The 12985-nt window shown below is 38.7% G+C and overlaps 1 protein-coding gene across 4 annotated transcripts in view; it reads right to left on the reverse strand.

Annotated features, from left to right (window-relative positions):
* Positions 1-7454: 7454 nt before the first annotated feature.
* LOC121294603 (activating molecule in BECN1-regulated autophagy protein 1-like) overlaps positions 7455-12985 on the reverse strand; it is a 73960-nt gene continuing 68429 nt past the window's right edge. For 2 of the 4 annotated variants that reach the window (XM_041218486.1, XM_041218484.1), the window contains 2 exons: positions 12701-12826; positions 7455-9906 (listed from right to left, as the gene is read on the reverse strand). In XM_041218486.1, coding sequence (XP_041074420.1) covers positions 9341-9906; positions 12701-12826 — 692 coding nt within the window. In that variant the 3' untranslated portion in view covers positions 7455-9340. The remainder of the gene's footprint in view (positions 9907-12700; positions 12827-12985) is intronic. The other 2 variants (XM_041218485.1, XM_041218487.1) reach the window with 2 other exon arrangements.

Genomic DNA, 12985 nt, shown 5'->3' on the forward strand with positions numbered 1-12985 from the left:
AATTCACTGAGGTTTCCTGTGTTTCAGACATTCACATGTCAGAGAACAAAAGACTCACTGACATTGAGGGCTTAGCTGCATTACAGTGAAGAGTATTCTGAAAACATGACGAACTAAATTAGTCTTGTAATATATTCCATACATATGGAATAGTGTTATGAAGGGATTAGTATGACATGCCTGTTAATTTTAAAAGCCTACAGGCTGATTATTAAAGTATATGGCTTCAGTAAATCATACCGTATGCCCCATTTATTCTGAAAGGGAAACATATGTTTGTGTTTACCAAATTAGACACACATACTCCTCAAATTAATTTAATGACTCTCGCGCACCAAACCTGCTTTGTGCTAGCTTTGCAAAGTGAGGATTCTCAGTGTCTCGGAGGGAAAACAAAAAGAATTGTTGAGAGGGTCCGAATCTGAGTCTCCTTTCTGGGTCCACTGTGACTGTCTCCGGGTTCACTTCACCAACGCCCAGGTGGTTGCTGGTAATGCTAAGGCATGCTGACACCTAAACAGCTAGAAGTGGAATTATTTCTGCTGCACAGCTTCAGATTCCTCAGCTTGACCAGGGACACAATATAAAAGAGATTTTCCTATGGAAGCCAGGATTGTTGCATGTTTTTTTTTTTTTGGCTTTTTTTTTTTAACAAGGTGGGGATGTCGCTGCCTCAGAGAAGAGGAAGGTGGGAAACTGTACTTTTCTCCAATTGTGCATGCACAAGTCTCTTAAATATTCTTATTCTGTGTATTCATTAATAGAATGAAGACTGAACAGTTATTGAATGCACATCTTTAAAAGAGAAAAAAGTGGAGAAAAGTACAGTTTGCTACCTTCCTCATTGCTCAGGCAGCAACATCCCACCCTTCCACTTTCCTCCTGGGCAGGGGGGCCAGACACCCACCTTTCTATCCACCACCTGTGGACACAACCAACATCATTGTCTACCTCAGGAACTCGCCTCCAGGAGCTGCATTTGAACTGCCATCTTCATCGGGTTATGGGATTGTTCCACTGCCCCACCAGCTCCCACAGGCAAGCTGTGTTTCACACTGACAATAAGGTAAATTAACTAACTCTTTGAAAATAAAGGAAGGAATCAGATGGATTGAAACGCAATACTCCAAGGAGAACAGCACATCATGCCGTTGAATTAGCCCAATGTGTAGTTTCGCTTCCGTGGAAAAGCCTCCATTATCATTATCTATATATGAAATTATTTGAAAATAAAGGAAGGAATCAGATGGATTTGAACCCAGTACTCGAAGAACACAGCCCACTGTGCCATCTCACTTCCATGGAAGAGCTTGTTTTTTCATTGATTATATTATATACCACTGGCATCATGTCCAGTTGTGTAAAACTGTCTCAAAAAAGGACAAAGTGTTTGAAAATGAAAGGAACACACATGCCCCAAAGCATGGGGTTTGAACCCACTTACCTGGGAACCACAGGCCCATGCTCTACCAACAGAGCTAGCCAGCTGATTCACCTGCTGTGTGAAACACATTATTACATTTTGTGATGTAGACCTGGAATAAACAGATTCTCAACTTATTTGTGTCGAATTGGATTCAAAACCAAGGCTTAGAGGGCTATAAGGTAAATGAAACAATATTTGGGAAAATGAGAGATTAACACTTGCACCGCTTGTGGGACTAGTAATTTTTTTAGGAACCATATTGAGACCGGATAGTATTTTCAACACAGAAGAGAAGGCCTGAACCGGTGGGAGGGGCATTCTTTGGACAAGTATGTTTTCCCCTTCCACTGCAATTATTTTTTAGAAGGGAGCACCTGTCTATGAACGACACCCTTACAGAGAGGCTGGTAATGAATACAGTGGAAGATGCAAGTCATAAGTTTTTCGAATTGGATTCAAAACCAAGGCTTAGAGGGCTATAAGGTAAATGAAACAATATTTGGGAAAATGAGAGATTAACACTTGCACCGCTTGTGGGACTAGTAATTTTTTTAGGAACCATATTGAGACCGGATAGTATTTTCAACACAGAAGAGAAGGCCTGAACCGGTGGGAGGGGCATTCTTTGGACAAGTATGTTTTCCCCTTCCACTGCAATTATTTTTTAGAAGGGAGCACCTGTCTATGAACAACACCCTTACAGAGAGGCTGGTAATGAATACAGTGGAAAAACAATACAAGTTAGAAACAAAAGACGACAACAAATTAGACAGTAAAGTTAGTAAGAACATTAGTAAGTTAGAAACTTAAAAAGAAACAAAGGAACTGACAGTTAGAAAGAAACAACTAAAGTAACTGAGAGCCAACTTAGGTAACAGACAGTAAGTTAGAAAGAAATTAAGATATGGAGATATTAAGTTAATGAGACAGTTTGTTTTCACACACCTAGATTCTCAATCAGGGCAATAAAAGCCACAGAGGAGAAAGGGTTAACAAAAAAAGACACACAAATAATTGAGGGATTTTGTGTCACTGTAATTGGTTTATGTTTCTATGGCAATGACAAGAAGAGCAAATATTTAAAACGCTGTCTCCAGTCCCTTATCACCTCTGGACCTCAAAATGACATTTCCAGTAGGCTCACTGATACTAATTAAATTCATAGCACAGCAGCGGCAAAGAGAGTAAATTACAACAAATTCTGGTGTACTGACAAGACAGCTGCTCAGGTAAGATGGGAAGGGTACTCTTTCTACTGTACACAAGTGTTTTACGAGGCGAATCGAGTTCTGTGGCTTCGTGTAGGGAGATGGGCAGCATTTTAAGAGACAAAATATTACAAATAATGTAAGGATTACTCCCAAAACTGTATCTGGTTTGCATCAATGCTGCGCTGTCTAAGATGAATTCAATAAACATTTACAGAACTTTAGTAACGCGAATCGTCCCTGTTTTTAAAATATACAACTTGTACTAATGAGTCATTATTTAGATCTCATCAGCTTTGTTCTAAATGAGCAAGCACTGGTTGCCAGTGACTACAGTTAATATATTTAAAAAAAAAAAAAAAAAAACGTTTGGCAAGGAGATTAAAAGGAAAGGAGCTTAGAGCTAGTCTCCACAGAACTTTCTTTATCCTCCCACTGCTATTGGTATTATGAACATAATTAGGAGCATATATATATATTTTTTTTTTGCAGGTAGCTTATTACAGTGAGTGGAGTTGGACATGCAGTTAGTTAGGCATTGCTGTGGCTAATTAGTTTATGCAATAGGATTGGAACTGTATAAAAAAAATTAATACATAATACATGTCATTGTTTATTTCTGAATGATACACAGTTTACTGCATACTTTACTACTTCAGTTATACAATTAAAATAGGTTTTGTTCGGTAATCTTGAATAAACAAGTTAAACAAAATGACCAGGGCATTCAAGTTTGAAATTAGTAACGACTCACTGGAAATGACCCATAGAGGATAATGCATCCCTCGATTGTAATCAAAAGTGAGGACATGGTAGATTTTCTATGCATTGTTTTCACCTTTAGTTGAACAGCCATTTTAAGGCTTGGCATCTATTTTTAATGTGAGCAACATCTTTAAACAGTGCCGTCTTATAATACTCATCACACCTCATAATGCTAAACAATACATTGCAGACTGAAGTTCTTCATTAAAAAAAAGGATGCAAAGCAGGAATGGAGTTGGACTGTATAGGGTTTGATACACACAAGGAAAACTATGAATGATGCATTAGACAAGTTGGTAGTTCCATTAAAAAGGTGAAACATTCTTCATTTATGACTGTCATTTGTAGGCAAAATCCCTTTCTCTAGACCCTTTTCCTTTTAAGAATACGTTGCGAGGCAGTGAGACTTGATACAGACAGATGCCATGCCGGCATGACAGCGGGCCCTCTTAGTTCTCAGTGTCCCCGCCATAGCTCAGCACCAGGGCCCCAGAATAGGCACATGGTATGAGGAAACATGTAAAGGGAAGTCCTATTCTGCACACTGCAGGAGTTTATCCTTGTATATCAAGCATCCCCACAGCTAGTGTCACTCTTTTCTGGCTTTCTTTTAATTATCTCATTTCAGCACATCAGCTGTGGCATTGGGCCCTTTGAAGCAAGGCAAACATGGATGCTGCACCACTTTATCTTTAAACAATAGAAGGAATTCAAACAGTTTGACAGTTTAAATTTACAGAAGCGTACATATTTTATAATCAGCGGCCCTAATTAATGCTGGGGATCTAGTTGTGTAGTTTTGTACCTTTTATTAAAAATAAGAGATTAAAATAAATTGATTCATTAATTAATTTGAACAGCTCATCCTCTAAAAAGGCAATGTGTTTTTTGTACATTGTACCCCAACAAAGTCAGAATCTTTGCTGTTGTAAAGTATCTGCATATAAGCTGCAATTTGGCCTTCTTAACTAGGTTCTTGTTAAAATCCAGCATCACTTTACAATTTGTAACAGTTCATCACAGGGCTGTTCCAGTGAATATACGTGCAATTTATAATGAATGGATGCACTAGAAAAACGAGTGGAATTTATTGAATTGCAATAAACAGTAGGTTACATGAAGAGTTTTTAAGAGGATTGTTTAGAAACCCAATTATTACGAACCCTGAAAGAGAACTTGCATGGACACCCAAATAATCAATCAAAGCCAAACATTCAAGTTTTCTGTTTTTATTTTTATTATTATGATGAGGATCTTTGGTGTTCCCACAGCACTTAGTTGCACTTTGACAATTCTCCACTTTTCTTTTAAAACAGTTTAAAAAAAAAAAAAGTTAAAATCTTAAATCACACTGTTTCCTACTTAAAAAAAAAAATCCTTTATTTCACTAGTAGCTACACATACAGTGAGCAGTTTACATGAAGATGATGGACAGAATGGTTGGTACCAGGGACACAAGACAGTCCTGCATTGAATAACCTCCCCCCTCTCATGGAGATACAAGATGCATGGAAACAAAGTTCCATCTGATTGTACAGACTACTTCTCCTACTGTATTTGTTTTGCATTATTTTGTAAGCTAGTATTACCTTTAACCTAAAAGCAACGTTGTGCATTAACAGTTTTAAGCAGTGTCTTGTCATGATAAAAAGTGGTTAGCATAAAGCCTAATGCTGAACACCCTTAGCTTCAAGTTAAAGTTGTGCAAATCCAATAATATCTTAAAACAAAAATAATACCAATAAAAAGAAATGACTCCCACATCCCATGCCAAGTACAAGGATTCTTAGTATGTATAAATCAAACCATTCAGCATACTTGATGTAATGACAGGATAGAAAATCAGTAATGATGTCTACATAGGTCTATCTGTAGTAATATGTATCTATTGTATAATGATGCAAAGTTTAAATGACATAACACACACACACACACACATATATATATATATATATATATATATATATATATATATATATATTTTTTTTTTTTCAAACTGGCAGTGGATGTAATATGCATATGCATTGTATTCAAGTTTTCAGAACTCAAACTGTCTAGCTTAAAAGTGTCCAAAACTTCTCACAAGATGACCCCTAGTGTTCTGACAGCTTCAGCAGTATTCAGTACTCATACACTAAGTAGCACAATTCTTCAAGGTAAATGATAGTGCACTTGCATTTTGAAGCAATATTAAATCCTAGCTCAGCAACGCAATTCAAGGCCATTCCTATCGTGCATTAACAACAAAGTTGTCTAAACCAGGGGTCTCCAATCCTGGTCCTGGAGGGCCAGTGTCTTCCAACTGTACTCTAAATCAAGTAATACAACCACTTAAGCTTCTAATAAGCACTTAACTGATCCAATTAAGTACATTAGGGTACAGTTGGAACAAAAACCAGGGGGGGACACAGGCCCTCCATGACCAGGATTGGAGACCCCTGGTCTAGAACTGTAAAACAACAAAGTAACGGTGACTATAACCTGCATGAAGCCTGGCAGAAGTTTGCTTTAGCTACATACCCTGGTAGGCATGGAAAGTCTGAAATGAACATCAAGTGTAAATGTCCTCCTTTGTTTTAAAAAAAAAAAAAAAAAAAAAAAAAAAAAAAAAAAAAAAAAGACCTGTTTAAAATGATCTTGCTTGAAATGAATGGCTGTAAACAAAAACAGTACTTGCAGAAACACACATTTTAAATACGAAATCAGTTAAGGCTAGAAATGACAGCTTGATCTAAATAGTTGGTAACGGCATATGGTATTTGATCCAACTTGCACAAATCCAAGTACCTTCCAAAACAAAAGGCCCCTTTTTCAAGTGATCAAAAGGCTATAGACATGAACTCCAAACCCCTCCCCTAAAAATAAAAAATATATATATCACTGTTTTACCAAAAAAAAAAAAAAAAAAAAAGAAGCGATCCAGATTTTTTCAGCAGGAAACTGACGTTTTTAGGTTTTGAAAATAATCAGCAGGCCGGATCATGTTATCTATGTTTTGTTCTAGAGCAGCAGTGGCAAAAGCTGGCACTTCCACTCCAGGTCTTTGTCTAAACCCTGTTCTATAAAAGGTTGGACCATTTAAACTCTCATCCAGACCCTGATGTAGCTGATCATCACATTTTACTTGCTACACCCGGAGTGGAGTAGCCCTCCAGGACCGTGACTGGACAGCCCTGTTCTAGAGGCTGTCATTCTGGAATAATAATTATAATTAGTCTACTGAACTTACTGTCCTGGCTGATTGAGCTGCTCAGACCAAAACACTAAAACATAAATCAAATAGCCAGCATGCTTTTTAAAAGTCATAAGTAACAAAAAAAGCTTAACTATTCACACGCTCGTCAAAATACTGTAACACCCGCCACATTTAAACAACTTTCAATTCCTGATCTTTCTTTATGTAAATTACAGTGCAGCTCCTTCATTCCAATTTTACACAGATGTTTAAATCTTCAATGGCTGTTTTTTTCAAACAAATCTGTACCATTTATACTTGATTAGCAGTCCTTTCTGAAATGGCACCAAGGAAGTGCTTTCACTTGTAACGGGCCTAGCTTCTAACCACTGTATCACATTCTTCTGGAAATTAGTGAATGGCATGCTTCAAGTATTTGGCCACTGATGGCAGCACGAGGTAGGCAAACCTAATTTCAGCACAGAGTTTGGGCACTGGTTACCTGCTGCAGAGCTAAGGCTAGGGCTGTATTTTTTCATGGTAAAAATGGCTTGTTTCACTGCATTTCAGCTAAAAATAAAAGATATTCAATGATTAAACAATATTTATTAAAGCAGAAAAACCCATTGTCACTCAAATCATTTTCTCTACAGTATGCAACCAATGTTCCTAAATATTTAAATGCTGACCTGAAAAGTGTAGAATATTTATTTATTTATTATGTGTACCTTTTAAAGACATTCTATTTTCATCATCGGTGAATTATGAAAAAAAAAATTTAAACAGTCAGTGATCTTTAGCAGAAATATTACTGATCTTTGATGCAGCTGGTGTCTTGCGCTGAAGACATTTAAAAGAAATCGTGCAGCTCTATGCAGTGTGTTCAATCATTTACCAGAAGCAAACTAAACTGGCTGCCCGGTTCCTAAATGCAGTGTAACAGGTAGTGCATCAACAAGGTTTGTTGTCTTTACTTTGTTAAAAAATGTCAATATTTACACTATTCTTTCCTAAATGGGGAATTTTCACGGGAACTACATATTACATGGCAATGGGTAAATTTGACGGTAATCGTGAAATCCACGAACAAAATACAGCCTTGGCTATGGTGCAACAGATCTAAGAGGGTTGCTCTCCTCCAGTTTGAGGAACAAACTGGGTTGGTGATAACAAGCTATCATGAACAAATAAATACATTTAAAAAACAGGTATTAATGTTCTACGACAAAATCAAAGCATACAAGCTTCCCCTCAGAAATCTGCTCTAGACCACCAATGAGAAGCTCTTCATAGTTGAGAGCTGCTTGTCTGTTTCAAGTTATATCATAAGAGGTCATCTAGTTAATCCCAACACCTTCAACCTAGCCCTCCCATGCATGTCTGGAGCCGTTTTTCATTGTGTTTCGCTAGTGGTAACGAACGCATTCAACCCAGGTGCAAATCTCAAGTTTCTCCAAACTAGTGGTTTTTACAATGCCCATAGGAATATTACAAATAGGAAGAAAGACTGCCAATGATGATATCTGACTGGCTGACTTCCAAATTCCTTCAGTGCCAATGCCCAGCTAGAAGAAACAGAGGGTGACTCGAATGCCACTTTTATTTTGAACATTTTAGACGGCAGATAGACAGGGGTGGGGGGTGGGGGGTGGGCATCAATTGAGTCATGCCTTAGGCAAGTAAACCAAAATTAAAATAATACAATGAAACTGGGCTATTTGCAATGCTCCAAGAAAGAACACCTGGCAACTATTACACAACCAGTGTTCTGTATTTTCAAATGCAATGCAGCATTAGCCAGTCATGCTGTAAAGTGTCTTTCCATATCACTGTGGGAGCAGCAATCCTCCATTGAAGAGTGATGGTGATTAATAACACAAAGTTACTCTTAAGGAAAGTGGCTTCCTCTTTTGTTTTTTCTTTTACTCAAACCCTGGATACACAACAGGGAAAGGAAGTAAAAGGGAACTCTGGGAGCTGTAGTCTTTCTGAATTCCATTAGACTGGATCTGTACTCAGATGACTACAAATCCAATGGTTCTTTCTAGATCCCAGTCCTAAAGTACAACAGGGTGAATAAAACTGCCAAGAAGCAGTCTGCTTATTAACAGGTTGTTAGTTTTTTTTTTTTATCTTGCTTAATTACAAACAGATTTACATGTTATACAACTAAGCTCATGCTCAAAATTGAGGAGCTTTTCACACTGGAAAACATAATTGACAGATCACAGACAGCTGATGTGCTGGCACTTTTTACATTAAACCACCCCCCCCCCCCCAAAGTAATGCTTTTTCTCATCAAGTAGCACCGACTACTGTACACACGAAACCCTATTTAATGATCTAGGTATTTAAACAGCACCCTGTAACCATCATACATACACAACACTTTGTGTGCAGCAACCTTTTCTAAAACAAAGCTAGCATTATAGTATTCAAGTACGGGCATGGAATGATCATAGTACTAGTTTGCTATTGTTTCTACATAGGAAGCTAAATATTGCAAGTACAAACGTAAGTAAAAAAAAATACTTGCAACAGGAACTGAGTAAATACCTAGGTGCTTGAGCCATTAAAGTAGGCATGGTTGCTTTAGGGTTGGAGTCCCTATGAAAAAGAGAGTTAAAGACTGAAGGACATGTAACACCAGATTCAAAAACACACATTCCTTTGTACTGTATGTCTGCCAGCTGCCAGTCAGATAGCTGGCATCAGTCTATATCCCTGTGTTCTCACACAGTAAAGACCCAGCATTTTTATGAACCCTTATCGACTGTAGGGATCCTCTGTGTAGTTGTTGTTGTTGTTTGTGGCAGAAGAAGTGTGGAGGTCTTCGCTATCTGGGTAGCTGTTCTCAAACACATCGTCTGTGTCCATGAGGGCGCTGGGTTCATTCCTGGAAGTGCTTGCTCCTTCGGATGAGAAGATGGTAGCAAACTGTGGGGAGGGGACCCTCTCTTCGGGAGCTGGCAGAGCGTTTCTGGAGCCGTCCGGTTCGTTAGTCAATTGCAATGTGCGAGCAAGGATGCGGCAGCGGCTCCTGCCAGGATCTGTGATGGTGACAGTACTGTGCGGCGAGGTGAAGGAGCTGGAGGGGCCGGGTAGGGGATCGTCTCTGGCCTCTCGGGCTCCCCTGACCCCTGAAGAGTCGGCCCCGGTCTGGGAGCCACGGTGGATCCTGTGGCTCACAATGATGTTGTTTCCAAACCCCCCCATGGATGCCATGGTCGTGCTCTGCTCTCGCTGCACAACAGCCGTCATCCCCCCCTCCGCGATGAGCCGGCGGATCTGGGCTAGGGCATCCTCCCCAGAGCTGTACTCTGAGCTCTCACCTGCAGGACAAGGGGAGGAGATCGGGAGAGGTTACAAGCTGCTTTATCTCACCGTCAGTGCCTTTCACTCTTGTTAAAAAGCCTTTGTAGTATAATAATGAATTGCGGTTAATACTGAATGTTGACATACCGTTTTTAAAAAGTAGATGAAGACTACATTTAAATACATTTGCAGTGCATTGCTTTACCACACTGATAGCAGAGCTTTGGGAATACAACCGGATTTAGTTTTATAATTGCAGAATACTGGGTTTCGTTTGTAACCAAGTACAATTATTGTACCTTTCATAAAAAAAAAAACAATAGCTTTTTGTAGTTTTGCTTATAATCAAAACTTTTTTTTTTTTTTTTTTTAATCCTGAAAAAAAACATTCCCACACTGTGATATCGTCAGGATTCAAGACATCAATTTAAAGGGACAAGAGTTACTAATATTAAAAATACACACGCTTGTTACTTAGCATGAAGTATGTAGTTGCAATTTACTGAAGGAATTAACACGTTTAAATGATTGTGTTTGTTACCACTCCTACAGGCTTTGTAGCAACAAAGGTTCACTGATCAGTAGCGCCTACAGGCACTAAACTTTTGAAGCTACGCTCCCTCAAATCACTGATCCTTCTTCAATTCACAGACATTCTCTGCTGAGTTTAGACCCTGCAGGAATCGATTCACCCACTTCATCAAGAGCTTTCACCTGAACACAGGAGAGATCTGACACTCCAAAGCAGGGAGATGTACAGTGCTTTGATTATAAAAAAAAAAAAAAAAAAAGAGAAGTGCTAGCAGAAAGCAGTAAATTGATGGATTTGTTATTCTGAAATGACATAAACTAGAAGAGAACTCAGGCGTGGTGTAACCAGACAGGCAGGAGGGATGAGGTGTAGGAAGTACATTCACAACACTACTCTACACTTGTAAGCAAATTGCTGACACTTCAGGAAAGCAGTAGTTTCACATTAAGAGAACATTTCAGACTTTCAATCCACACTCGTCCTTTCCTGTTCCCCTTGCTCAATGTTTGAAGCGAATTTCTTTGAAATCAAAAAACAATTAAATCTGTCTTAATGATTCTTAACTGTCTTTAATTGAGATGAAAATAATTCTAAAATAGAATTCAAACCGCTTGACAATATATAGTGAGTTCCACCAAAATACAATTTGGGAAATATGAAAAGGCAGCAAATGCCCTGAAACAAAACAAGTGCTTTACAGTGTCATTTATTATTTATGTAGTCTACATTTATATGGCTATTTCTCTCAAGATTAAATATTGCTATGGCTAAAAGAAACACATTTTACTGCAGAAAATCAATCAAAGCACATTATCACCGTTTAAGAATTGCTATGCAATGCACTTATACTATAGAAAACTACAAACAAATGATGGGAAACCTACAACTGTAGATGTAAGAGTATTATAATGTAGAATAGATTGCGTTCAAAACTGTGTTGATGAAAATTCATTGATGCAATCATGGAAAGGGTATTGCAGGATAATTGTGTTCCCTCCTCTTGGATTCATTAACTGAACTGACAGTATATTTCTGTGTGTGTTGGAAAACAAAACAATCTTCAACCACATACAGGAACACCTGGATTTAAAGAGCACCAAAACTGTAGGACATTTTTACACAAGGTAACTAAGCACGGCAAAGAAGACTCTCTTCAAGCTCAACACTAAAAGAAGCATGCTTTGGCACAACATGCAGGAACAGCAACAGATTTCTTAAGGGAGCCATGAGTGCAGTTGCATGGCTTTTCCAAGATACCATTTGGGAAATTACACCATAAACAAGGTAGGTGTCATTCATTCATTCATTCTCATATGACAAAGGGTACATTTCCTTACAGTACTGTATGCCTGCCTGACTGACCCAGATCTGTTTTCAGGATCAGCATTGGCCTTCAGACACTTCTCCAATGATCACAATCCAGACTTTAACAAAGTAACATTTTCTTGGCTCTACATGACACATGCAACAAAACCCGGAAAAACAGACCATTCATTTTGCTTGATATTGACTGGCAAAGCTGAAAGAACAGCTAGCTCCCTTCTGAGGAAAACAAATACATCTCCTACTGTGTTACCCAAAGCAATACCCATTAACCATGTGTAGACTTTCCAAAACAGCAGATCAGTATTCAGAAGGGAACATAGGCCAAGATCACCAGGTTAAACAAATATTGTGAGCATACTTGAGAAGAGAACACTGTGCACAGCGCAGTTGCAAGGTATGCTGTTCTTAATAGAAAGAGGTTTTTCTCCTCAAGCCCAAGAATTGACAAACAGGTGCACAGTTGACCTTGTGTGTGTTCTGTGTCTGAAACAACATTTTAACTTACGGCAAGAAATTGATTCTCAAGTGTTTCGCTATTGTTAGGAAAACTGAGCATAAGCAGAATTTGCAAAGTTCAGCTCCACGCACATGCAGTTGGGTACGATACAGAAGACAGGCACTTGAGAGTAAGAGTGAGAAAAAGCTACCTGAATCCTCTTCTGAACACAGACCATCTTTGCACCTGAGCTTAATCCACAACATTAGGTAGCGACATGATCTGATTTCGGTTTATAACCAGGTGCCACATTTTGTTGTGTCTAACGATAAATGTTTTTGAATTTTGGAATCAATAAATGTAAACTTACTAACATAGCCACTGGTATTTTGTGTGCACTCATTTGCAGACACATCAAATTTGTCCTTGTTTATTTTTCTTTCTTATTCCGGCTGTAACACATGACTAGGTTAAAGATTCTCCAGCTGTAACAGTACAATCTCCTGAAGAGAGTTACCGGAGTTAGCAGCACTGGTGCCTGCTTCTGACGATGCTTCAGCGGTGCCACTGTCCTGATTCAAGTTCTCAGCGGTCATATCTGTACTGGTGCTGGGGGCTGAGTCCTCCTGTGGTCCAGGGACTGCTAAAGAAAATAAAATTCCATCATATCATTCTGGCTGGGCAGGGTTTTGTTTAGCGCTACAGTGATGAAAGCTTAGCATAACCGTGCCACTAGCAAGAGCACTCCTGCTAACAAATGTATGTTTCCACCCGGTTAAACACATTAGTTTATGGTAAATCA

This window comes from Polyodon spathula, chromosome 19, assembly GCF_017654505.1.
Source record: "Polyodon spathula isolate WHYD16114869_AA chromosome 19, ASM1765450v1, whole genome shotgun sequence".
Classification (NCBI taxonomy): Eukaryota; Metazoa; Chordata; class Actinopteri; order Acipenseriformes; family Polyodontidae; genus Polyodon; species Polyodon spathula.